The 26117-nt window shown below is 39.3% G+C and overlaps 1 protein-coding gene across 4 annotated transcripts in view; it reads left to right on the forward strand.

Moving 5' to 3' along the window:
- Positions 1–21509, forward strand: part of COLEC11 (collectin subfamily member 11) — a 40787-nt gene extending 19278 nt beyond the window's left edge. For 3 of the 4 annotated variants that reach the window (XM_085056801.1, XM_085056802.1, XM_085056800.1), the window contains 6 exons: positions 157–312; positions 6116–6187; positions 16465–16536; positions 17245–17298; positions 18998–19093; positions 19250–21509. In XM_085056801.1, coding sequence (XP_084912927.1) covers positions 183–312; positions 6116–6187; positions 16465–16536; positions 17245–17298; positions 18998–19093; positions 19250–19659 — 834 coding nt within the window. In that variant the 5' untranslated portion in view covers positions 157–182 and the 3' untranslated portion in view covers positions 19660–21509. The remainder of the gene's footprint in view (positions 1–156; positions 313–6115; positions 6188–16464; positions 16537–17244; positions 17299–18997; positions 19094–19249) is intronic. The other variant, XM_085056803.1, reaches the window with a different exon arrangement.
- Positions 21510–26117: the final 4608 nt, after the last annotated feature.

Consider the following 26117-nt stretch of genomic DNA (forward strand, 5'->3'; position numbering starts at 1 on the left):
CGTAACCAGCTTGTAGGAGCTGCACATGTGCTTCTCATGCTGTGTGGGTTGTGGCACACAAATATATATTGTGTTTGTAGTGGGATGCTGCATGTGTTCAGAAACTGTTGAAAGCCTTTGGAATTCTTATAACTGTTTATTCATTCTTTTGTTTAGGAGTCAGTGACCTGTAAGTGCTCATTATGAAGAGAGATCTGGTTTTCTTGGTGACTCTAATTAGCCTTGTCTTCCTGTCACTGCTAAGATCTGGATATCCTCAACACATTGCAGAGGAGTCCTGCTCTGTTCAGATTCTTGTTCCAGGCCTCAAAGGTAATGTGAAAGCCTACTCCATTATTCAAATATTAATCTTCTTGTTCTAACAGGCTCATTTGCATCACTGACAGTTTCTAACAGAGACAAAGAAGGTGCCTCTCAGTTTTCCTCTTATTTGCCCCTGTGTGTAGCCTCCTTAAAAATGGAATTTCAAGGTTCATAAGGTGAAATTAAGTGGTTCAGATAATACATACCAGTTTCCCAGATTTGCTCCTGATTTGTGGTGCTTGTTACTCTTATACATTGCCTGGTTGCTCTCTCTGTGTTTATACTCAGCAGTGGTATACATACACAAAGACTGCAAAATCAGGCCCTGCTTTATACCTGGAGAGGTTTTAATTTCTATTGTGCAATATAATAGGAATTATTTTGTGTTTTCTCTTCTTTTGTGTTTGTCTTCATTTGATTTTTTAAAAGCTCAAATATCTCTTAGAAGAAAGAAAACATTAGTTAGGCTTTTGGCATTTCTATAGTTTTTGTGGAAAAAGGCAACCTTTTTACACAATATGCCCCCAAACTATTGCCCAAAGAAGATGGCATAATAAATTATTGATCTTTTCACAGGAAATAATATACTTTGCATGAGAAATCAACAACTGGGAAGAATTAGCATTTTAAAGCAACAGCATCCGTTATGGTTGTTGAAATCCCAGCCCTGTTTAGTCAATAACAGTAATTCCCCTTGTGGAGGCTATGGCATTTGTGTTGAAATACAACACCTCTGAACATGGGGAAATACTTATTAAATAAGGACCAAAAAAACCCCCAAAACTGAAAGCCATTAGTTTTTCATAAAAAAATGAAAAAAACCCCACTGTTTAAGAACCACACAATGAACTTTTTAGTTTTTCTTGTATTATGCCTTGCAATGTCACAAAACTCATCTAACCAGAATTGGTGCCAATAATCTTCTTTGCACAGACCTGGGCTTTCCCCAGTTGCCTGAGGGCCATAGTATGGACTGCAGGCTCTGTCTGTTCTGGTTAACTGATTGGGAAGAGTAAGGCTCAGTTCTGCTCTGCAGTTGTTCACACAGCTAAATTGTGAGCCCAGCTTGGCCATGGGTTTGGCTGTGGTGTAAACTGCCCTCTCCAGACATTGCCCAATTTGTGTGTTGCTGCCCTGTGCTTGAGGCAAGAGAACTGGGCTACAGGGATGTGAGCTGTGCTTGGCCAATTGGCTCTAAGAATATGTTTATTTTTAAATATTTATTATTGTTTTATCTATTATTATTATTATTATAGATGCAGCTTTGGATGCCTGAACTCAACCAAAATCTATTTTTTCCTATTTACTTCAATAAGTGACTTTTGATCTTAATAATATTTAGACTTTCTGCAGATGTTCCAGTTAGAATGAACAACACTTTATCCAGGCCTTCTGTGGTTTGACTAAGACTTGAGTAAAGTTGTTTAATTTGTTTGATATATTTACCATATAAAAGGCATAAGACAGTGCTGTTAATGTGACTTTACACACACACACTTTAACACAATGAAGTTAAATATATGTTGTCCAAATTTACATGAAAGATCAGTCAAATGGTTGGACTTCACAGCCCTGGGGACTGAAGCTTTGAAAATACCTTTCATATAAAAGTTGACAGACTTGGACAATTTTTGTGACTTTGTGTTATTTTCCTTCTTTTTCTAATCAGTCAAAATTAACATCTATGATTACCATTTTATTGCAAGGATAATAATTATTATATTCAGCAGAGATTTTTAAAGTGTGTAAACAGTGCAGGATCCTTTGATCCTTTGGCAGAAGAAAATTCAGAGCCTGGAAACCAGAGAGAGACCTGAAACTCACTGTGTGTTAATGATTTCACTGCGTTTCATGGGATGTAAGCCTTGCAAAATTGAGAGAGATTGATGTACAAATTCAGTGAAACACAAAATGACCTGATCTAGACCTAGTTAATGTGAAATCCCTAAAAAGCTTTCAATGCTCCAACTACACTGTCAGGGGGACTGGCTCAGAGAAGTGGCAATGAGACCCTGCTGTCCCCCACTGGCACAACTCCAATCCATTTTGCTGGCCAAGGCTTCCTTTAAACTGAGCCCACATGTGGCCACGTGCCCAAATTTCAGCTCCCATGCAGAAGAATTTGCTCACTGCAGCATTTAGATCTGCACATCCTCCTCCTCTGCTGGGATGCCAGCAACATCTCCAGTGGTGGAGGAAGAGAGCGCTGTGCTGCTGCTGGGCATAGCTCTGTCAGAATCTGGGAGAATTAGGGAGAAATAAGGGAGACCATGTGAATGGCAGAGGGTAGATGCTTAAGAGGTGGTGCAAAAAGTGGAGCCCAAATGGGGTGGTGAAGTAGAAAGTCATCAGGGAAAAGTACCCAAAAGTGGGGGAGGGTAATGGAGGAATTTTAGAAGGACAGAATGAGATAAAAGGGAAAAAACAAAAAAAAAGAAGAGCTCAAAGAATGAGACTGAGTGGAGAGACTGGAAACTAAAAAACCAGAAAATGACACAAAATCAATTAGAACCCCACAGAATAAAAGAGGAAATCAGAAGTGGCATGAGATGAGAATGAAGGTGGAAATGGATGAAGAAGAAAGCCAATAAAGTTCCCAAGGATACAAAAAGTGCAAAGGAGATTAAGGTCAGCTGTTTAGGTCCTCAGGACCGGTTTTGGTAATTTGTGGGTTTCTTTTTGTTTGTATGTTTGAAGGTTTCTTTGTTTTGCTTTGGGGTTTTTTTTGTGTGGATTTTTTTTCTTGTTTGGTTTTTTGTTTCCCTTTTTTTCCATTTGTTTGTTTTGTTTTTTGTTTTGGTTTGATTGGTTTTTTGTTTTGTGCTTTTTTTTGGTGGGTTGATTATTTTTTTAGCTCAAGAGTAAAAAGGAGTAAGATAAAAAGTGTAAAGGAAAAAAAACATGGCTCTGAGAATGCAGAGAGCAGACTGAACCATGTTTTAGAAAGCCAACAATACTAACAATAAGTGTACTGGCTGTGAAAAAAGCAATGGATGATGAAGCTTCACTACACAGCTCACTGATATTCTTCCTAAAGTCCAGTTTCTTTTGATAGGCACATGAAATTGAAGTTACTACTACTGTGAAGGAAAAAAAAGCCAGAATAATCCTTCAAAGCTTAAATTCTCAGTTTGCCATCTTGTTTTGTCTCACTTCTAGAATCTAAAGCAGGAGTTGTCTTAGGAGTCTCAATGAGGTTCAATACATAAAAAAGTTGATGCTATGTAAAAAACCCCAATTTTTTTTACATCTACACTTGATGCATCTGCTCACACAGGGAATATGAGTAATGGAAGGGAGTTATTAGCAGCCAAGGATGCTTAATAGCTCACATAGTTATTATCTGGTGTGCTATTTTCATTGCACATTGTAGATGGTGCACCTTAAGGTAGAAGTTGCAAACACAAGCATAGACAAATCCTGTCCCAAAGAATTCCTGAAAGGAGGCATTTGTAAGACATATTGCCTGAATTGAGAAAGATCTCTCCCAGAGAAGATGTAGGAAGAACTTGCAGTAGTGTCAGGTCCTGATACCCACAATCTTACTGCAGCTCAGGCAGGGCTAAATTTCTTTTGGCAGTGTGGGGCATCTCAACATTGTGGAGCTCTACTAACCATGTCTCACCCCGCCTCAGCTGCATGGGCAATGCTGCTTTGAGCTGACAAAGAAAACACTGTTCCATGCAGTGGGGCTGGAGCAATATCCAGGAAAGGATGGAGACTGAGAGAGGTACAACTGCTAAGGGACTGTGGCTGGTGGAAGAGGCCACAACAACTCAATCGGGTATGGACCATGATGCACAGATCCCAACGTCCTGCTCTGAAGTGACTTGCCTGTAGACCAAGGGGCTGGAGACCAGAAAGGAGGCATAGGGGTGTTTTTCTCTAATTCGTGAATCAAAGGGTTAAATGTTGTTGTTAATTGTTAATAAGTTAAGTTGACTGAAATTCCTTGATAGAAAACTGTTTTCTTGCCAATAACACCTGCACAGGCTTTACTTCCTCAATTTGCACAGTGCTCAGGGTACAAAGAGCAAAAATAGGGACTTACACAAGGAAAAGCTGAGCTGGGCCACTGACCTCTTGGCCAAGGTCTTGCTCCTTCAAACAGCTGATAAGAAAAAAATGTAGACTGGTCTGTAGCTGGGCCTGCAGTGGAGCATTCTCCTCCTGGAGAAAGTTTTTAAAACACCCACACTAAGGAATGCGGTGTCATCGTATTATAGGAATAAATGCAGGCAAGTGTAATGGCCTGAAGCAAGAGTGATCTATTTTATTGATCCCTAATGCACAGCTTTCACTCTGAAGAACGTGTAAAGCAATAGGCTGTAATAGCCTGCTCTCAGCCTCCAGAGAGCAAGGAAAAGTCATTGTCAGGATTTATCTTTGGGAAGCAAAGAACTCATAACCAGCCCTGAGGGGGGAAAGGCAATCATACAAAGCCTATTGGTTACCTGATAATAAAAATGTGACGTTCCCAAATGTGCCAAATTATAGCCTGTTTCATACTAACAATATTATTCACTGGGGATTATGTGAAGTTTGTCCTCATTAAGGTCAGAGAATGGCCTATTTTTGCATGTCTGAAGGCAGGGAAGATGGTCTGGAGCCTGCTGGCAGCCAGAAGAATGAAAATATAACAGATGGAGCGCTGAGTTCATCTCACAGCCACCTAGGTCTATGATAAAGAGAGAGATGGAAAGAGAGCTGGAGGCTGCATATTTGAAATGTGGCATTTTGTGGCATGTTTTCACACGTTATTCCTGTGACATGTTATTCTGAACCACAGCTGCCAGCTATGCCAGAGAGCTGGGCTGGCGGAGTGCATGACAACCACTGACTTTCCTGCAGTGGTGCTCCCATCAGCTTCCTGGAGAGCAGCTACTGCTCACTCTCCTCCACAGAAATACAGTGCTGGGACATCACTTGTGCTGTGCTAACTCTGGATTTTACATACCAGCATTTTATTTTCTGTGGAAGGCTCACAACTTTCTTCTCCTTCATCACATAAATGTTGTTTTGTCAAGGTGGCTGTATAGATAATTTTTTATGCTTTTGTTTGTCAAAGAGATTTTAAATTTTATGTTAATGGCAAACTACAGTAGTAGTGTAGTAGTATAGTAGTAGGGGACAAAACAAGCTAAACATCCCCACATTTTCAATGAAAGGCACCAGGGAGGCAAACGTTTACAGAAAGTGACGTTTAAATACGCTGAATATAATGATGCACATGAGCTATGTGCATGTAAGTGTTCTGCATAGTGGTTCATACCTCAGGGATGAAAAGACACAGTAGATAACTGAGGATATGGAGTAGCAAGTTACTCTTTCACGGTTAAAAATGGTCCTCTAATGATGGATGTAACAATGCCTTCTTATAGGTCTCACAAATGGCATTTAAAAAAAAAATTGAGGTCATAGTTAAGCCATTTTCACTTGAGAATTAAGTCCTTAGTAGAGGCTCGGAAAGAGTTTGGTGAACACAGAAGTTTATGTGCTAAGTTTTGGCCTAATTCTGAACTTCAGCTTAAGTGAATTGTGCTGTAGCCTTTTTGGAGGTCAATGATATAAGTAACATCCACAAAACTAGACCCATTGTATAAGACTTCAGTAATGTATTGACTTAGGGTTTTTCAGTGTCTACATCAATTGAAGAAAAATCTGTTTTCCATCCATCAAGTAATGCTGTTAAATCACATCACATCTGCTTCTGTTTTTTTACTGGAGAGAATGACATTCTTGTCACTGCTGCTAACAGAAAATAGTCCTGGTTTAATATGATTCTTCTTTTTGTTTACTTTTGTGTCAACAGGGGACGCAGGAGAAAAGGGGGAGAAAGGTGCTCCAGGTCGTCCAGGCAGAGTTGGACCTCCAGGAGAAAAAGGTAACTTTGTTAAAAAGATGTTTTGAAAGTCATTCCTGAGAAAATGCTGCTTTTTCTTGTGAGATGGTGATGATGATGGGAATCCTCTCTCCCTTTGCTGAGTGACTAAATCATCATTGGCCATTTCTGTTTACTATTGTCATGGTTTTACCCCAGCTGGAAGCTCAGCCCCACATAGCCACTCACTGCCCTGGTTTGGATAGGGGAGAGAATCAGAAGGGTAAAAGTGAGAAAACTGATGTGTTGAGATAAAGACAGTTTAATAGGGAAAGCAAAGACCACACTACATAAGCAAAGCATAACAAGGAATTAATTCAGTGTCTCCCATGGACAGGCAAGTGTTCAGCCACCCCCAGGAGAGCAGGGCCCCATCACATCTAACAGTGACATGGGAACACAAAGTCCATCACTCCAGATGTCCTCCCGTTCCTTCTTCTTCCCCCAGCTTTACATACTGAGCACAATGCCATATGGTAGGGAATTTCCCTTGGGTCAGTTGGGGTCAGCTGTCCTGGCTGTGTCCTCTCCCAGCTTTTTGTGCACCTTCAGCCTCCTCGCTGGTGGGGTGGGGTGATGAGCAGAAAATGCCTTAATCCTGTGCAAACACTATTCAGCAATAATGAGTACATTTCTTTGTCATCTATGTTGCTTCGGTCGCAAATCCCAAATATAGCACCCTACCAGCAATGATGATAGAAATTTTTATCCTCACCAAAACCAGTCCAACTAAATGCACTCATTTGTAGACTAAGCATTACTTTCTGGTCAAAAAGAATGATTTTGGAAATAAAAAAAATTTGATTTTTTAGAAAGGTCTCTGTGAAGAAAGGCATCATGATGTCTTCTTTAACATTTGCGTTCTGCAAAAATAACCTCATATTAGATCAGAGGGAAAAAAAAGGCTTGATTTTCTTGTTTCCTTTTGTTTGTGAATTTGATCTCTCACAACATCTTAATTAAAACCATTGAGGGAAGACAGTAGGCCGTAATAGGCAGAGATGAACATGAGTGTTTCCACATTTTTTGGATCACAGTTCTGTAATATATATGGGGAAATGGTGATAAATTTGTTTGCATTGTAGTTCAAAAATATTTTGAGCTCTTGAGAGGAATGGTCTTCAACAGCGTTCTGTTATACAGCTGAGAGAAATGTAGCTTTTCTGTCTTGCAGAAAATTCTGTCTTTTCACATTTGTTTTCCTCCTGAAGTAAGGAGGAAATTTGATCTTAAGTTTTCCATGAGGTGTGTGTTCTGAAAGGTTCAAATTAGGAGTAGTCAATCCCTTTTATTTCAATATTGATTGACATTCCTGTCATCAGAAGGTTGGAGTTAGTTTTTACTAAACTGAGTTTACCATCTTACTTTCAAAGCAATCATAGAGATAATTTATACTTCCTTATGATGATGCATGATCCATTATGTTGTTCTTTTAGGAAGATACAAGAGTCTGACACCTGCAGTTTTCCCTGGGACCAAAATCCATAGCTAGATCTCTTCCCTCTACAATGCATTGAAAAATCTATAATTCCCATGAGGTGTGTGTGTTCAGTCAGTGTATTTCCCCTATGCAGATGTACCTTCAAGGACAACTCTTAGAAAAAAATATTGGAAACTAAGATTTCAACTCTTGCAAGGCAATGCAGCATGAAGTGAAGTATGACAGAATAATTTAGGTTAAAAGATTGTAAAGAGCTCATCCAGTCCAATCTCCTGCTTTAAAAAGGGCAGACTTCAATATCAGAGCAGGTTGCTCAGGGCCTTGTCCATTAGACTTTGGAAAATCTCCAAGGATGGAGATTCCACATACTTTTTAATCACTCTGTTTCAGTGGTGTCATTGTGAAAGACCTTTTCCTTGGAGCCTACTGCAATTTTTTGTGCTGTAGCTGGTAGTCGTTGCATCTTGCCCTTTCTCTGTGTGTCTCTGAGTAGAAAAGGCTGCATCTTCTCTAGGAACTGCTTGTAAGTAGTGGAAGACTGCAATTAAGTGTCCCCTTATCTTTCTGCATTCCAAGCTAAATAAAACCATCTTCCTCAGCTGGATGTCAATTTGCTTCTTATGTGTGAGGGCCCAAAAATCACTGGGTCCTCCCATGCAAAGGAGATTTTTTACCCAGCCATTGGCCAGACTTCACCACTGCATCACAGGTGAGGGACTTAGGATCTGGCTGAACCCATGATATTCCTGTCAACACATTTCTGCAGCCTGTTGAGCTCCTCCTGACTGGCAGGGCCACCCTCCAGTGCACCAACCATTCCTGCCAGCATGGAGCACCTTCCACTTCTTCCTCCTTGTCACTGGTGAAGGACTGGTTCCTGAGGAACGTCACTCACTAGCAGCTGCTGGTCAGACTTTGGCAGCCATGCAACAGCGCCAGCTAGCCCTCTCAGCACCCTTGAATGCCTTGTGGGCAGGACCACAGGCTTGTATACATCCCAGTGAAGTAGTCCCTTGCTCAACTGTCCACTGCCATGACTAACTTGTCCTCCCCAGCTCTTTGCTACCAGACATGCAGAACTGGGAGGCCAGAGAGCAGACCTTGCCAGCAGAGACAAAGCAAAAAAAGCACTGAGTGCCTCAGCCTTCTCTGTGTCCTTTGGCAGAAAGTTTTCTTGACAGCTTCTTGAGAACCTCTTTCATCACTTTGTCTTGCATGTTTCTCTATCTTGGCATTTTGTCATGTCACTTCGAAATGCTTTGGACCATCTGAGATGTGGAAATACTCTTTTTCAGTCAGGCCAATCCATGATGTAGCATTTAATTTATTTATTTTTGTCTGTAAAATTTTATTTGTTTGAAAAATAGTTCTCATAAGGTATGCTTGATTAATTCTAATACTAATGGTAATTTTCTGTTTTTCCATACCTCCAAATGTCCAAACTTCTGGTGAGACTGAAAGAAGAAACACTGAAATGCAAACACACTGCAAGAAAACATATATGAAACAGAAACGAGATCAAAGAAAATGGAACATGAATGCATACTATATTGGTATTTTTCCAGGCAGTACTTTCAGTTCAACACAGGCAAAATTTCTTACTACTTCTGTAGCAACATATTTTTTTCTGCTTTCCTTTTTTGCATCCAGAAATCTCTACAAACAAGCTCTTGTTTAAAATAAATTCTAATTAGCTAGTCTTTTCATTAATGCTGTACATTTTGTAGATATTTGTCTTCATCAACTCCTTTCTGCAAATGCTTCGTTAAAGAAAACACATTGTTACCTTAAAAACAATTTGGATTATATGGCACCACATTTCATCCTGGTATTATATTCAGCATACTTTAAATGTCAGAGTGTTGACTGCATAAGCAAACAGACTTCACAGATGTAATTTCTATTCTAGGGAAAGGACAAAGAAGAATGTCCAACTTTGACCTGGAAAAACCCTTCAGTCTCCTGACCTTTTAACCTCTGGTTACCCTCCCCAGACTGTGTGTAGTGTGCAGACCTGTAGCTAAGTTCATACATAAATACTTTTCTAGACTCTCAGTCTGCATGAGACTGAGTAAATTATCTTCCAGCAGACCAAGGATTTTCCCATTTCTTATCCAGAAGATGGAACTTTGAGGCAAAAATAAAATATAACAGTATGCTTGGCAAAAATCATTGTTCCTTCACTTTGCATTTACCCCTAAAAACACCCACAGATAGTCACAGCAACCCTGTTTCTAAGCAGTAGTCAGTTAAATTTCAGTCACTGTGTTAGCATGTATTTGACCCCCTGTATTTATCTTGAAGCCTGATAATTTTTGTCTTGGTCTAATATTTGGCTCTTTCTGTTGATGGAAGTTGCTAAATTTCATTTTATTTTCCTCCTCTTTCAGTAAGTGACAGTTTACATGAGGGAGAAACTGTTATTCTCTGCCACATTTGTAGAGTTTTCTACTTTTGGTCTTCATTTACATTATCAGAATCACACTAATCTTTTTTTCTTTTATTTTTTTTTCTTTACCCTTTCTCTGTTTCATTTTTCTGGCAAGTTCATCTAAGGAAATGTGCTTAGTTTCTTTGAACTCCATAGCTATATAATAACCATAAAATAACTTACAAAAGAAACTATTTTCTTATGGCATATTTGACCTGAAATGAACAGCTCAAGATCAGAAAGTGCTGCAAATGTTTTTATTATATCCTTTCCTCATGATATTTTCAGATTTTGGTAACTCAGAAACTTATAAATATTAAAACTTTCTGGTGCTTATGTGAAATAAATCTCACTCTGGCTGTCCTGCTGCTTCAGGGTGACATCAGACATACTGATGTCTTTGGGTGCTGATTAAGGTTAAATTCCACTTACTTTTCTCATTGCTTTTAATTAATTGTATAGGTCAATTATGATGCATAGCATGTCAGCAGAATATAAAACTATGTTGGCCTTATGTAAAGCATGGAGCACTGGGTCAAGTACAGTGGCTGTTTCAGATGAAAGCAGTGTCTACTGCAGTGAAGTTTTGGGTGTGAAGTTCACAGAATTAACTTTCCCCACTTGCATTGATGGGTGTACTGTGCACTCCCATGTTGGGAGTAAACTCAGTTATTTAACTGAGTCCTGGTGTAGTCTGTGAGGCTGTAACTTCCATGTATTGAAATTCCACACAAATAGTTCAGTAACACAGTCCTGTCAATACTCTCAGAGTACCTTACAGCAATCAAAGGAGGGGAAGGTGAATTTACTCTTGGAATGTGTCATCAAAGGAACAGCACATTAAAAATATGTTCTTCAAGATATTTTAATTTTCTTAGCGCCATAACCATTTAAAAGAGATATGATTTTAGTATTTTAATTTCAGCCTTTATACATTGTACTTTATTTATGTACAACTATATTGTTAAGGAATGTTAAGCAGAGTCACATACTGTTCTTGGGCTTGTAACTCAGCTGTCTCTACCTCTGCAGTGTTAGCAGAGTGATTTTGGCTTTTGCAGCTAACACCTTCCCAGGCAATTCTTGGGCACATTTTGGGCGTTAACACAATGGGCAGCTTGCAAGATTATCCTGGCTTGAAGAGTAATACAATTTAGTATAATGGAATGTACCATTCTGGACCACCTGGTTCCCAGTGCCAGGGAACAATCCCAGGCATTTAGTTTACTAGTACAGGCACAGCCTCTTAAGTAGAAGAGAAGACTCATTAATTTAACTGGATTGGAGCCAGAGTGCTCAGTCATTTGTATAATCAAATTCTAAAAAGAGGTAATAATATCTTAATTTATATTTTATTATTACTGATTGCTCATTAATATGTAATCAATCAATCCTTTGCATTTCTGAGTCAGTTTTTACATGAATTTATTGGTCGCTAAGGAGTGCTGTAGGCAGTATTCCATATAAAAGTCCTGACATTGACAGTTGTGAATTCACAAAGTGGGTGTCTGGTTCAAACTGTCTTTCAGTTCCACCTGAACTCAATAGGATTTTGAGAAAATCCTGCTAAGCTGAGTGGACAAAAAGATGGCAGATGGGCTTCAGTGTAAATAAATATATTGCCTAGGGACATTAGGGATGAATAATTTAATCCATACTTAAACTATGCCAAAACCCAAAACTGTCACCTAGAACTCAAGGACTGCTCTGAAGTCATTAGCAAGAGTCCCAAGGCCAACAGAACACTGCCCATCACCACAAAAGGATGACAGAAGGACAAAGAACAAAACAGGAAGCTCCCTTTTGCAGATGATTTTGTTCTGTACAAAAGTGACATGCATTGTCTCAAGTAATGAGTGTGCTTCTGGCCTCTGTCTCTCAAGAAGAACATGACTGGTAAGAGAAGGGCACCAAAAATTTGAACGAGGAGCTGCCTCATAAGGAGAAACTGGACAGGTTTCCAGATGCCAGATACTCTTTCATTTGTACAGAGTAGTCTGAGGACGTTATAATCGCATTTACAGAATCACCAGATCCCATCACACCTGAACTAGGAGGCACTCTCTGAAGCTCCTGGGGATGGATCCAGCAATTCCACCTGCAAAGGACAGCTGGTAGCTGCTGGGGTTGTGTGATCTTCCTGTACTGAACCTTCTGCTGCCACCACAGGAAAGAAAGTCTTGGGTTAGAGGGACCACTGGTCTGAAGGAGCTTGGTATTATGTTGTTAATGTAAGTCTAGCAAGATAGTGTTTCATGAGGGCAGTTATTTGTCTTTGTTTGCCTCTGAATAAAAACTCCTCCATTCAGGAATGTACCATACAATTTTCATTTTCGTTTTGAATATACTTTAAAATCCTTTAAATTTTTCTGCTGCCTTCCTAGATTGGATTTTTTTCTCACTATCTTTAGTTTCCTTTGCAAATTTTCTAACTATTCTGATTTCTAGTCAGTATAGATTGATAATAGTTTACTCTCTCTTTTTTCCTCCTGTTTGTTATGAAAAGCTTTTAAAGTTTCAATTTGTCGTTGTGATACCTAACATGAGTGGGATGGATCACTACTGAGAGGTGTTTATTTTTCCAGAAGCAGCCTACTATGGGAGCTTAGATAAATATCTTAGACTAAAAACCCTAACTTTAGGATGGCTAATGCTGGGTGAAATTAATTTGCCCCAACTACATGAAATCTCACCTGGGATTATGTACTGTTAATTCATGTAAGAATGATATGAATCATTTGGTGACATGGATGGTGGGATCAAGTGCATCCTCAGCAAGTTCACCCACACCACCAAACTGTGTGGCACAGCAGACATATTGGAGGAAAGAAATGCTACCCAGAGGGCAGGCTTGAGGTGAGCTCGTGAAGTGCAACAAGACCAAGTGCAAGGTCCTGCCACCGGGCTGGGGCAGCCCCAAGCACAAATACAGATTGGGCAGAGAATGGATTGAGAGCAGCCTGAAGGCAAAGAACTTGGGGGTGTTGGTTGGAGAGAAGCTGAACATGACCTGGCCATGTGCCCTTGCAGCCCAGAAATCCAACCACACCCTGGGCTGCATCAACAGCAGCACAGGCAGCAGGTCAAGGGAAGCAATTCTCCCCCTCTCCTCTGCTCTCATGAGACCCCACCTAGGGTGCTGCATCTGGCTCCAGGACTCCCAGCATAGAATGGACATGGATCTACTGGATCCATAGACATGGAGCAAGCCCAGAGGAGGGCAACAAAGAGGATCAGAGGCATGGAGCACCTCTGCCTTGAAGACTGGCTGAGAGAGTTGGGCTTCTTCAGCATGCAGAAGAGAAGTCTCCAGGGAGACCTTAGAACACCCTCCAGTAAAGGGGACCTGCAAGAAAGCCGGAAAGGGACTTTTTGCAAAGGCATGTAATAATAGGACAAAGAAGAATGGCTTTAAAGAGGACAGGCTCAGATTAGATATAAGGAAGAAAGTCTTTACTGTGAGGATAGTGAGACACTGGAAGAAGTTTTCCAGAGAAGCTGTGGATGCTCCATCTCTAGAAGAGCATTCAAGGGCATGTTGGATGGGGCCCTGAGTAGCCTGGTCTAGTGGAAGGTGTCCCTGCTCATGGCAAGAAGGGCTGGAACTAGATGATCTTTAAGGTTGCTTCTAACTCAGCCCATTTCATGATTCTATGATAAGATGTAACTTATTGTAACCACTGTTCTCTCACCAATCGCCAACCTTAACTGGTGTGGATAATTCAGATTTTTTAGTGTAAAGCAGTTCTTCAGCCTGTTGACATATTCAGAATTTTCTGATTTCCACTTGCCAATGGTTTTTAAAAATTAAGTTTCCTGAATGTAGACTACAACTATAACATCATTATAACCTTTAAAAATGTCACTCATTCAAGTCAGGCTAACTGTTTGCATTGGGAATGCTGACTCCTGCAAGACTATTGAGGTACACTAGGGGAAAGACTTTTTAATCTTCATCTATATCTTATGTTCTTTTTCTAAGTATCCTCTGCAGATTGCTGTCAAAGATGGCACTAGAATCAAGAGGCCTTTGGTGTGGTTTGGTACACTTCTACTTTCCTTGTTAGGTAGGTGTCTGTGATGTCCTCTATGTCAAATCATTAATTTGATTTGATTTGTCTTCAAATCCTTAAGTTTGGGAAGAAAACTACTGCTCTCTTCTTTTAAATATGATTCAATTAAATTTGCATGGAACACGGAGAACTTGTGTTTCTGCTGGTTTTGTATTTTCAATGCCTTTTTCTTTTTCTGAATAGTTTTATACCTTCTTGTCTGTTCCAACTAATCCTGAAGAGATTGCCCATATGGTGTGAAGACCCCCATTTACAGTATTGCACAGAGTGAAACTCCTCATTTTTTTTTCACTTGTTTTGCAGCTCACCATTAATGTCTGGAATTTTATTTCTTCTCTCAATTGTGGGCATGAAAAAGCCACCAAAAAGATCACTTAGAATTTCCTTCTCTTCAGTTCCTTCCAAAATCCTTTAAATCTTCTATAATTGGTTCCAATGTATGCCACCTTCATCTGAGAGATGACAGATGACTTTCTTCAATTCTCTATTCAAACTTTGTGTTTGATTTCCTACTTTTGGTCTATGGAGACTTAATTTCTTTTATTGTCCCCATTTCTTTCCAGCTATCACTTTCTGATTTCATTAAGACTCCTCAGACTGCATTTTTGACAACCATAGGGCCACTAAAAAGGGCTTTACAAAAGGTATTAAAACTTTTGAAAGCCTCAAGGCAGATGGGTCTCTCTTGAACCTTTGTGATTTATTCTGCAGAAGAAGCAGAATAAGCAAGCCCCTGGAGTGGAAGCAGGGGTTAGTCACTGTAAGAGAAACCCAAATCTGAGCAGTTCTTCTAATGAGCAAAGGAGGTTTAATGTATGTCTTCATTGCTTGAGATAACACACCTTCCTTTTACTTCTCTGTAGATCACAGAGATTTTACTGGCTGTGACTGAGAAGCAGTGCATTTTCTGGACAGCTTTTGTGAGAAAGAAATTGAAATAATTTTATGCATTGTATTTTATTTATGCATTAGATCTATGAGTTTATTTAATGTCTGGTGTAGCAGCCTGAAAAGAGAAAGCATTCAAACATCTGATAATCTGTAATGGTAATCCCTATCCATTAATATGCAAAGCAAGAGACATCAGTTTCAGAACAACTTGATAAACTGATTACAAGATGGTACTTCCAGTAAGAAAAATAAGAGAAAAATATTTTTGGTTGCTGGTGAAAGCCCACATCCAATTGTGTCTGACTTTGATACTTATTAGAAACAAAGGAAAATCATAGATTGTAGGACTTGGCAATAATTAATTAGACAAACAAACCACACACATTTGGCTTCTCTCAGTTCAGAGGAAATTGTTTCTTTCTGGCTCATGTCATCAAGGGACAAGAGTTGCTTGAGGCTTCATGGAGTAATAGAGAGGACATCTCTTAGCCCAGGAGTGACCAGTTTATATTCTGAAACTTAAATTAAAATTAATGACAAAATGGGTCACAAAATTATCCAGCTTTCAAAAATTCTGTTCAGTTGCAGTTAACAGCAGGGGGCAATAGATCTTCAGTTGTCATAGATCTGCAGCTGAGGCTGAGCTATGACAATTTGCCCAAATCCAATTGCTGCATCCCCACGGTAGATTTTCCTCCTAACTCATCTCAAGGAATGCAACTCGTTCCTTGCACCTGTGCAGTCAAACATAGCAGATGTTGCTTTGAGCAAAGATGCAATCTTTTCAACAATCATTGAAAAAACATCATAAATATTTCCTAAAGCAGTCTTGGTCTTGGATTTCTGCAGGATGGGAGTCTCAGAAGGCATTTATCCCTGTAGTCCCTCTATACCCACTCTCCTTTAAATAGCGTGGTACAGTGGGAAACCTACCTCATATGACAGGATTTGTATTGTACAAATAAGTCATTAAGACTAAAGCCAGCCCTCCGTTACAGTGGAGTCAGTGTCTGAAATGAAATGTCAGTTGTGCTTAGATCCTTCAGGTCTTCTCAGCTTCATGATAGTTTCAATCTGCTGATCCTTGTTTGAATCCTTTGCAGAGGAGGTTTGCTGATCCTCCTCTGCATCATCAATGTAACTCTGTCATGATCAGCTAAAAGAAGTTTGCAAAAGCTTTTCCAGTGGCTTTCAGCCAAGGGCTGCTGACAATTATACCTTCATGCCCTGATAATGTTAATTGCTTAGCAAAGATAAAATCACTGCCCAGGTTGCCATAAGTAAATTCCTCACAAGGATCGAGCTGGACCTTTGGAGTTCAATGAATGTTTGGGATATAATGTGGTTTTGTTCATTGTAAAAACTGATATTGCAAGCATAGTAGAATCTGCATGAATCAGACTATATTGCTACCTTGTGCCTTTCATCTTTCTGTTTTGTATAGGAGAAATGGGGGACAAAGGACAGAAAGGCAGCATAGGACGACATGGGAAAATTGGTCCTATTGGTTCAAAAGGTATGTTTAATCCAATTGTTTCTGTGTTTGTGTTTCAGATGAAAAATGTGTGATCATTTATGTTTGACAAAAGTTTAGGGACTGAAAAATGGCTAACAAGTCTCAGAGTTTACCTTAGTAGGGATTTTCTCACACTGTAGTCAGCCGGGTCACTGAGATCTCTCAGACGGTTACCTTTTGCTCTGACAGCAGTGTAGTTAGCCTTAAAGCACTGTGAGTGTCCTGGTTTGAGGATAAATAAAGAACTTTGCACTGTCACACAAGCGTGGACAGTTAAGAAAGCAGATGGGAAGATATGCTGTACTTTGGCAGATTTTTAAGAGCTAGAAGATGTGTTTTCTAATTTTGAATACTCTGTAGGCTTCCCATGTGACTTTGGTTAAGTCATTTGGATCAGTGCTTACCTAAGCATCTAGATTATGATTTGAAATTTAGGTATATCCAGCCCTTTTTCTTCTACAGCATCTGAATGTACTGGTTCTGTGAAGTTTATGAGTGTCAAAAAGTGGATATTGGTACATATTCTTTGTGTTCAAGTTTCATAGCTTTGGCTGGCCTTTATTGTGGAATGAATAGGACAGAAAAATCTTTATTTTTGCTTGGACATATTTCTATTTTCCACATTTGAACTTTACTAGAAAAAAACCAGTGCTAAATGAACTACTGACAGAAAAGGCTGCCTTAACCTATTCTTTTTCATGTCTTCAGGTGAAAAAGGAGATAATGGTGACATAGGACCACCAGGTCCTAATGGTGACCCAGGTAATCCAATACATACCTTGTGTATGTGAAAGACTTTTCATCCCAAAAATACATCTGTTAACATACTGGGAGAAATACTGTATGATTTTTGCATAGGTACTGTAATATTTCACTGTGATATTTTCAAATTACTTAAAATCATTGAAGTTGCACTAGTTGCTAGGCTTGTAGTGTATGGGCTAAAACCGTGTGTCATACCTTCTCAGAGGAGTAATCTCTCCAGAAGCCTAGTGGGAACTGAAGTGCAGACTGTCTGCATCATTCATCTCCAGTGCAAAGGGACATCTCTGCATATCTCACTTTGTCTTCTGGTCAACACAAAGGAGCAGGTTGGATACTCCTGCCCCACCATGAACTGCTGTTATAGGAGCAGGAGATTGTTAAGAACACAGTTCACAGAATCACAGAATGGGTCAGATTGGAAGGGACCACAGTGGGTCACCTGGTCCAACCTCTGCTCAAGCAGGGCCATCCCAGAGCACATGGCACAGGATTGTGTCCAGACAGTTCTTGAGTATCTCCAGTGAGGAGACTCCACAACCTCTCTGGGCAATCTGTTCCAGTGCTCAGACACCCACAGTAAAGAAGTTCTTCCTCATGTTCAGGTGAAACTTCCTGTGAATCAGTTCCCGCCCACTGCCTCTTGTCCTATTGCTTGGCATCACCAGCCTGGCTCCATTTTCTTGTCACCCCATCTTCAGATTATTATATGGAGGTATATGGATCTTCCAGAGGTATGCAGATGTTCTAGAGAAACAGCCTGGCATTGGAAGAGTAAGCCTTGCAAGAGTGGCCGGTTCAGATTTGACTGAATTCATCCCTTCTTGGCAGAGTGCATTGGAGGTGCACGGATTAGATTTCTCATGAGAACATAATTTTTCACTCTAACTCATGAGCCAGAGTGCCATGCACCTGGCTTGCATGCATAGTTTTGCAGGGCGAGTACCCTGTGCTTAAACTGATTTAGACAACTATGTTGGGTAATTGGGTAGTCCAATGCAGATTAAAATAATTACATACAGAACTGCAAACTGTAATAAATGCAAACTGTAGTTGATCCTCATTTTGAGACTTTTGGTCATAGATATAAAAATTATCCTTTTAGTATTCACATTCAGATTATCTTTGTCAAACCTACACCAATTTGGGTTAATAGATGATTTTCTATTGTCTAATTTTATTGTCAGAAGTATTGTAAATTTTGTGCTTTTAAAAACACAGAACTGTACTTTGCAGGTAATTATGTTCATTATGTGGTTGGAATTTTGGATCTTCTGTGTTATGTTCCTTGAAAAAACATCGCAAACAATGTTTTTTCGCTGTGAAAGAAGTGCTCTTTGAGAAAACTAAAGAAATTAATTTTACTTAAAAGGGGAAATTTTTGTAAATGTTTTTAGTTGAAAAATATTGTGGGGTTTTTTTGCAGAGAATATCTACCCCTGCTAGACAGATAGTTAGGTTAGTGCTTATAATTCAGGGCTGAAGATTCGTGGGAAGTGAACTGAGCTGTTCTGCACAGAGCCAGACACTCCCGAGAATCATATAATGGTGCAGAATAGTGAAGGCTCTAATTGTCTGTCTCTTATTTGCAAGACAGCTTTCTCCAGTGCTGCCAAGCTGGGTCTTTTCATAGAATTGTTGGGATAATTGTTGAAATTAGGTAGCTTTTTGATTTGAGTGCATCTGTACAATTTCACAGGCATCCCTTGTGAGTGCAGCCAGCTAAGGAAGGCTATTGGTGAAATGGATATTCAAGTAGCCCAGCTGACGACAGAACTAAAATTCATAAAAAATGGTAGGTTAATTTTATGTAACTGTTTTCCTTTCTTGTTGCCTCATTTTATCGGTGCAATCGCTCGTAGAGAGTGTCACCGCTCCACATTTGATTTGTGAAGCTATTTTGGGGTGTGCAGTGACTTGGTTTATAGAAATGCGAGTGCTCACTTTTCAGCACTGCCCTCCCCCGCAGCTGTTGCCGGCGTGCGTGAGACAGATAATAAGATCTATCTGCTGGTGAAGGAGGAGAAGAGGTACAAGGAAGCGCAGCTGTACTGCCACGGAAGAGGAGGGACGCTGAGCATGCCCAAGGATGAGACTGCCAACAACCTGATTGCCTCGTACATCAACCAGGCTGGGCTCACCAGAGTCTTCATTGGGATTAACGACCTGGAGAAAGAGGGCAATTTCGTCTATTCGGACCGGTCGCCCATGCAGACCTTCAACAAATGGCGCAGTGGGGAGCCCAACAACGCTTACGACGAGGAGGACTGTGTGGAGATGGTGGCGTCTGGAGGGTGGAATGATGTTGCCTGTCACATTACCATGTATTTTGTGTGCGAATTTGACAAAGAAAATGTCTAAGCTGCTCTGCTCGCTCTTTATTTTAAGAAAAGTGTTTAAGACAATTGTACAAGTTGCTCCATGTTTAGAGAGTACAAGTGAAATTTTGCAAGTGTGTGGCATCAGTGTTGTACAGCTGTAAATACAATTTAGGTATTTCAAATATCAGTATTTACCCTTCAGAAGGGAAGAGCAGGAATAAGACATAGCTTGGTTCGGTTTTTTTAATGTAGGAAAATATATCTATTTAGATAAAAATGTGGTTTGGGGCTAAATTTTGCCCTTGCAACAGTTAACAAATGTGATTACATGACTGTAGGGGAAGGCAGAATTTGGGCCATAGTTGATTATTATTATTAGAATGATTAGAATTAGATTCCTGATATTCTTTTATCTTAGTAAAATTTACAGCTATAAATGTTAATTACTTGTAGTACTACAGGAATATTTTGGCAAGAAGACAAATATTTTGTGTACTCCAGTTAATAAGGACAAATATTACTGTAGGTTTTCTGAATGTTACAACTTAAAAAAACCAACCAAAAACTGGCCAAACCAAAGCAACAAATTGTGATTCATTCCAATTTTGTAATGTTTCCTTATTAAACTGTTTATAGATGTATGACTAAAAAGAATTTAAGTAAACTGAATTTTAGTGCTGAGGGCGGACAAAATTTAGTGAATGGTGTCCCAGCCTGTGGCAGGGGGCTGGAACTAAGTGATCTTTGAGGTCTCTTCCAAGCCAAACTATTTTATGATTCCATGATTCTATGACATGAAAGTTCTTATAATTTAGTACTTAGAGAGAGTCTCTATCCAGATGGTGTTTTGGGGTTGGCTAAAGGTAAAAGTAAGAATTTGATTTTCTGGACTCCTTAGTGGGAAATGATTCAGTGCATGCCATATTTCAGACTCCAAAAAATTCCTTAAAGTAAATGTTTCACATTTCTGTAAGAAAATCTTGGTGCATCTTGTTACAAAGCAGGCAAAATATGAGCCCTCCACAATTTAAGGTAGACTTCATATATATGCAATTAAGCTCATGAAAACACATTAGCTATCAGTTACTTTTAGTAAGAAAACAGCTTACATGTTTACACAGATTGCTAAGATGATCCCCTGAAGAGCAGAAAAGTTTCCAAAATTTTCCTGATTATGCATATAGCAGTAATAAATAACTTTGCACAAATAATTTATGTACCAAATTTGCAATTGCATGTGATGGAAAATGTGATGTATATTGAAAAAAAAAACAAACCAAAAAAAAAAAAAAACCAGCATAATTTCACAAAAGAAATGATGAATTACTTTAGATCTTCCCAGTAGCCCATTGCATAACACCTCATCTCACTGTTAGGCATAGAAAAATAAACAAAATTTGCAAAATCTCTGACTGTGTTTCTTTAGGAATACCTTGCACAGTGTTTTAAGATGGTTTTTAAGGATCCTTTGCATAACCTTCTGATCAAAATGTATATCTCATCACTATGGATGACTGGTCTGTAGGAAATCCCCAGTGGATATGGAATGTGGTTCCAGGGATTTCCTTACAACAAGGCAAAACCAGCTCATATCAACTCTGCTGTGCTGTGGCTTGTAAACAATCAATGACCATACAATGCTGTTCATATCCACAGGCTCTGACATGATTTGATTTATATACCTAAGAGAACAAACCATTTTGCTTCCTATATTCATTCTGTAAATCTCAATCCTTTCTATATATATATGTTTGCTATAAATTTTGGAGATCACTAGCAGTACTATAGTATCCTATATTATTTGATTATAAGCCCAGCTCCAGAACAATTACATGAAATGAATAGGTCCTTTGATTGCTTTATTTTCTTTTAATAAAGATAGGTATGATACCTGTGTGTTAGTCATTCTTCCAACTGCATATTGAAATATATTAAATAATGTGAATCTGTTTCTACACTAATATTCAAAGACTCTACAGAATTTGCAGGGAGCTAACAATTCCAGTAGAGCAATTTGTTTAGAATAGTGCCTTTTGAATATCATGATTGTTTCCTGCCTGCTTTAGAAATCCTCAGAAACCATTTAAATTGCCAACATACTTTTGTCAAATCATTGTGGCTATATTAAAACACTCCAAACCTGAGATACAGATATCTGAAGCTCCCTCATTATGTGCGCTGAAGTTGCTGTTTATTTTTCACCTAGGTTTTGAAAGTCTCTGTTGTATTGTTCAGTTTCCTCAGAAAGATAAAAAGAGGCCTTTTAGGGAGATAGGAAGCTTTTTGAGATGCCAAATGCTCCTATTTTAGCTGGAAGTCACACCACCTTTTAAAGATTGCCTTGATGTGTGGAGCATTCAAACAGTCTCAATTTCTATTAAAATTTAAGATGAAAAATAAAGGCAATGGGAAAAAAAACATTTATTTTCCCTAGTTTTCTTGTTCTTCAGGATATTTTCTTGCAATGCTTGATATGTGAGGTAGAAACTAAATGAGTTTCATTGCCAGATACCTGTACACTGACTGCAGCAGCCCTTAACTCACCATTTGGGCAAGGGGAGCAAGGCTAGTGTGTAAGGTCTCTAGTTGTCCTTCAAGGGGTAACAACTGCACATCTCATATTTACCCCTTTGAGGAACTGGGCGGGAAATGATGGAGGCGTTGGAAATGAATGGGCCCATCACGATTTCTTTCTCCCTCTAGCTGCTGACACCCATAGGTAAACCCTTGCTGGAGGCAGAAATCACTGTTGCATGTAGTTCTCAGCCTGCACGAAGCCTGCTGACATGCTTGGTAAGGTTTCCATTACTCTCCGTGGAATTTGAAACTACTGTTTTTTAAAAAAAATGAAACGAGTGATAAGTTAGTTTTACTTGGGTTGTTTTCCATGTGCATTAAAACCTGCATTTGTAATATAATTACTCATTTTATGTAGCTCTGCAGAAGCCTTTGAAGCATGTCTGTCTGGCAAGCACAGGTGTTTCTTAGACTGTTCTTATATGCTCTATTTTTGATGGATATTTTTTCTTTGTAAATATATCCTCATCGCCCTTATTTATTTTTTTCTAAAATAAAGGGCATTCCGTGGCATTTTAAAAAGGCAAATATAGCTGCTGTTTTTGTTAATAGAGTCACCCAGTCATGTTCTTGAATGACTTCATATAAATGTGTATTTCATTCAACTATACTCTGCATTTTTAGCTGCTAAGGCTGTGTGTTGTAGCACTGATGTGAGGGCCAGACCTGTGCTCCCCTTCTAGCAGGTGGCTTGGTAAAGGTAAAGCATTGAACTGGCTGAGTCCAAGGGCAGCTCCACTGCCAGTGAGAGCTCTGACTTGCTCTGGACATCTTGGGAGAGTACTGGATGATGTCTGAACCTGATCACATTCCAGATTTGCCACTCCACAACCTCACTTCTTGGTGGAAGGTGCCATTCCCACTTGCCTCATCACTCTGCTCAGCTCCTGGCTTGCCATTGCTGGTGAACCAGCTGCTCCTCACTGTGCTCTGACAGCTGACATGATTATCCCTGGAAATATGGGTTTGTTACAGCTTTGTTAGCAGCAGAACTTCTCCTTGACTGCGAGTTTTAAGCATTCTTATATCACAGAGAAGAACTGTAAAAAAATTAATATTCATATGTGTGATATAGAGCATAGTTATCCATGCAAATAAAATGGAATGCTTCATTTTTCATAAGCTCGGGAAATACCAGTTCAAATATGCTTTACAAAATAGCAGCTGGTTGGACATTTTTCGTTATGGTTTTTGATGAGAAGCAAAAGAAGACGATATCAAAATAATTTTAATTGTAAAAATATGATGAAGGTTCACAATGGAGGAAGACTTTTGAAGTAGATATTTTTCAAGATGTTTACTTTTGGAATTTTTTAGAATTTAATTTCTGAGTTCTAAGGCTTTTTTTTTTGACTCATAAAGGAATTTGATTTTTATGTTATTGTTAATATGTTTTACACCATGTCAGTAACAGTGATCTGTATAATGCTTGAAATGTTTTACTTCATTCTTTAGGTCTTGATTTCCAGTGGGAACAAGTTACCTTTTTGAGAGTTCTGTTTGCCATGCTGAAAGAGTGTGACATTGGAATTGGTTTTTCCTCCTGGGTATGCTATGACACTGTAAATGCTTTGAATACAAAGCAATAGATAGTTCAACCTACATTACATGGAAGATATTCTTACTGATTATGAAAATTATGCATTTAAGTATTATGCCATATAACTAGTAGCTTATGCACTATTCCAAACGTCCAAACCAATCATTAGATAAGATAAATACATGCCTTTTGAAACCTGAAAATCTTACAAATATACTTTCATCCTGAATTAAAACAAAAGGTTGTCAAAGTAATGAAATTTAGAGTAAAGCAGAAATTCAGGGTTTCCCTATGGTCCATATCCAGATCTAGCTTTTGTGGGAAACTCAGTGACTTGTGATGGTCATGGCTGAATCAAACCCTTGAGTAGAGAATTAGCCAACAGTGCAATGATGTGTGACTTTACCCTTTGCGCTTTCTGAACTGCTTACCCGTAGCTTTTATTGGTCCATGGGTCAGTGTCTTTTCTCTTGTTTTCCAATTGTTGGGAATTGTTTTCCAATTTTTGGCTTGCCTGTGGTGCCAACAGGTTCATCACTCTACATGTGTGCCACAGATCACGGGTGAAGAGATGGGATTTTGTCTTCTGTGGGGACCTGGAAATGCTTGTAAAACCAGCTGTGATGGGAGAGGTATTGTGCAAAACTGAAGCTGGCCACTCACCTGTTCCTTGGGGTGCATATTCCTGGTCAGGAAGAGGCAGACCAGCCTACCAAAAGAAAAACTGACCTTACTGTGGGTAAAAAGAAACCAGAAATTTGAGATTTACCTAGGGAAAAAATGTGCAGTGAAGGCTTCTTACTATTTACATTGCAGAGTAGCTGTGAGAAAGGACAATTTTGTTTTAATTTTGCTGTGATAGGAGAGTACAAACCATGTGAAACGGGAGAGAAAAGGTTTGTGGAGAGGATGGCAGTTGTGTGCTCAAGCTGTTTTTCTGGATGCAAGTCTCCTCCTAGCCCAGAGCTTTTCTATTGGCTGAGGAGGGGAGTCCTCTCAAGAGGGAGAGCACAAAATGGAAAAGGTGGAAGATGCAGTGAGTGGATGTGCAGAACTGGCAGTGAGTGGGATGCCCATGAGGCAGAATGTAAATGTTACCTCCAGCCATTCTCCTGCTTCCTGCCAGGGAAATGTAATTAACTTGCCCTTTCCGTCAAAACGTCTCACTACAGCTCTGAATGGTTAACTCACAAAAATAGAGTGAAGTGACCAATGCAGCATAATATCTGTGTCTGAATAAAGGCCAGTTTGGGTCTATGGACAAATAATAGCATCCACTCTACTACACTGGGGGTATATTAATGCATGAAATCACAGGGGATATAATTAACCACTGCTATTCAAAGGCTAGCTATGTAGTATTGATGAGCTTCTGGATATTCTTTACATATAAAAGTGTGAATGATGCCAGGAATTCAGCAACAGAAGGTCTGGTGTGCAGCTGAACAATACAGGTGTTACCATACTATCATCTAGTGGCAGTAAGAGGCAAAATGAAGGAGCTGAATGATGTTTTGCTTCTGCTTGCATCAGTTGCTGTGTTATTATTTGCAATCACTGATGCTGTATTGAACAACTGATTTCCCAGCTCTGAAGTCTTTAGTCACATTTCTTCTTCTTATTTTTTTTTCTTTGTGAAAAGATCATTTTTAATTATTACAAAGAGACATGCACTGATTTTAAGTCCAATTCTCAGGTGGGAGTTTTGACTAAGAAGTGAGAAGCGTGCCCAAAAGAGCTCAATTATCATGCCTAGGAGTGAAGAAAAAGAAAACAAGTCAAGCTGTGCTCTGCAGGCCAGCATCTAAATTGCAGGTGCAGATCTTCACCTGGCATCAATGAACTCCAGTGAAGCCAAATTGATTTATACCTGCTGAGGATTTGACACAGTATCATCATCAATTCTAAATCTATGCTTATTTCAGAAAGAAAGAGAGAGAAGTATTTGGATGTTTATGATTTCTTCTGAGCACTGTTATTCAAAGTCCAAGCCATTGTAATGGGTGCATCTCCCATGAAGATTTCTGGGCAATTATCAGTTTTGAGACAAATATTGAATGTAAAATAGTTCAATTAGATCTACGATGCAGAACTTTAATCTCACAAGTACACAAGGGGTATGATGTAGAAAAGAAACAGCAAAAGCATCCAACACAAAGAATAATTCCTCCATCATCTTATATTCTTCTGTGAAAATGAAACCTTTGCTTTTTGCAGTACACTGCCACAGGAGAAGACAGGGTGCCATCTAGTGAAGAAAAGGCTTCTTGCATATCTAAAGAGCAACAAATCTAACTTTGCTCCAGCTTTATTATTTGATATGAAAGAAATGATATGGACATTCTGCAAGAGGGGAAGTGTGCAATATGTAAAGTCCACTG

The sequence above is a fragment of the Lichenostomus cassidix genome, chromosome 3, assembly GCF_008360975.1.
Source record: "Lichenostomus cassidix isolate B80296 chromosome 3, HeHo_3.0, whole genome shotgun sequence".
In the NCBI taxonomy this organism is placed as follows: Eukaryota; Metazoa; Chordata; class Aves; order Passeriformes; family Meliphagidae; genus Lichenostomus; species Lichenostomus cassidix.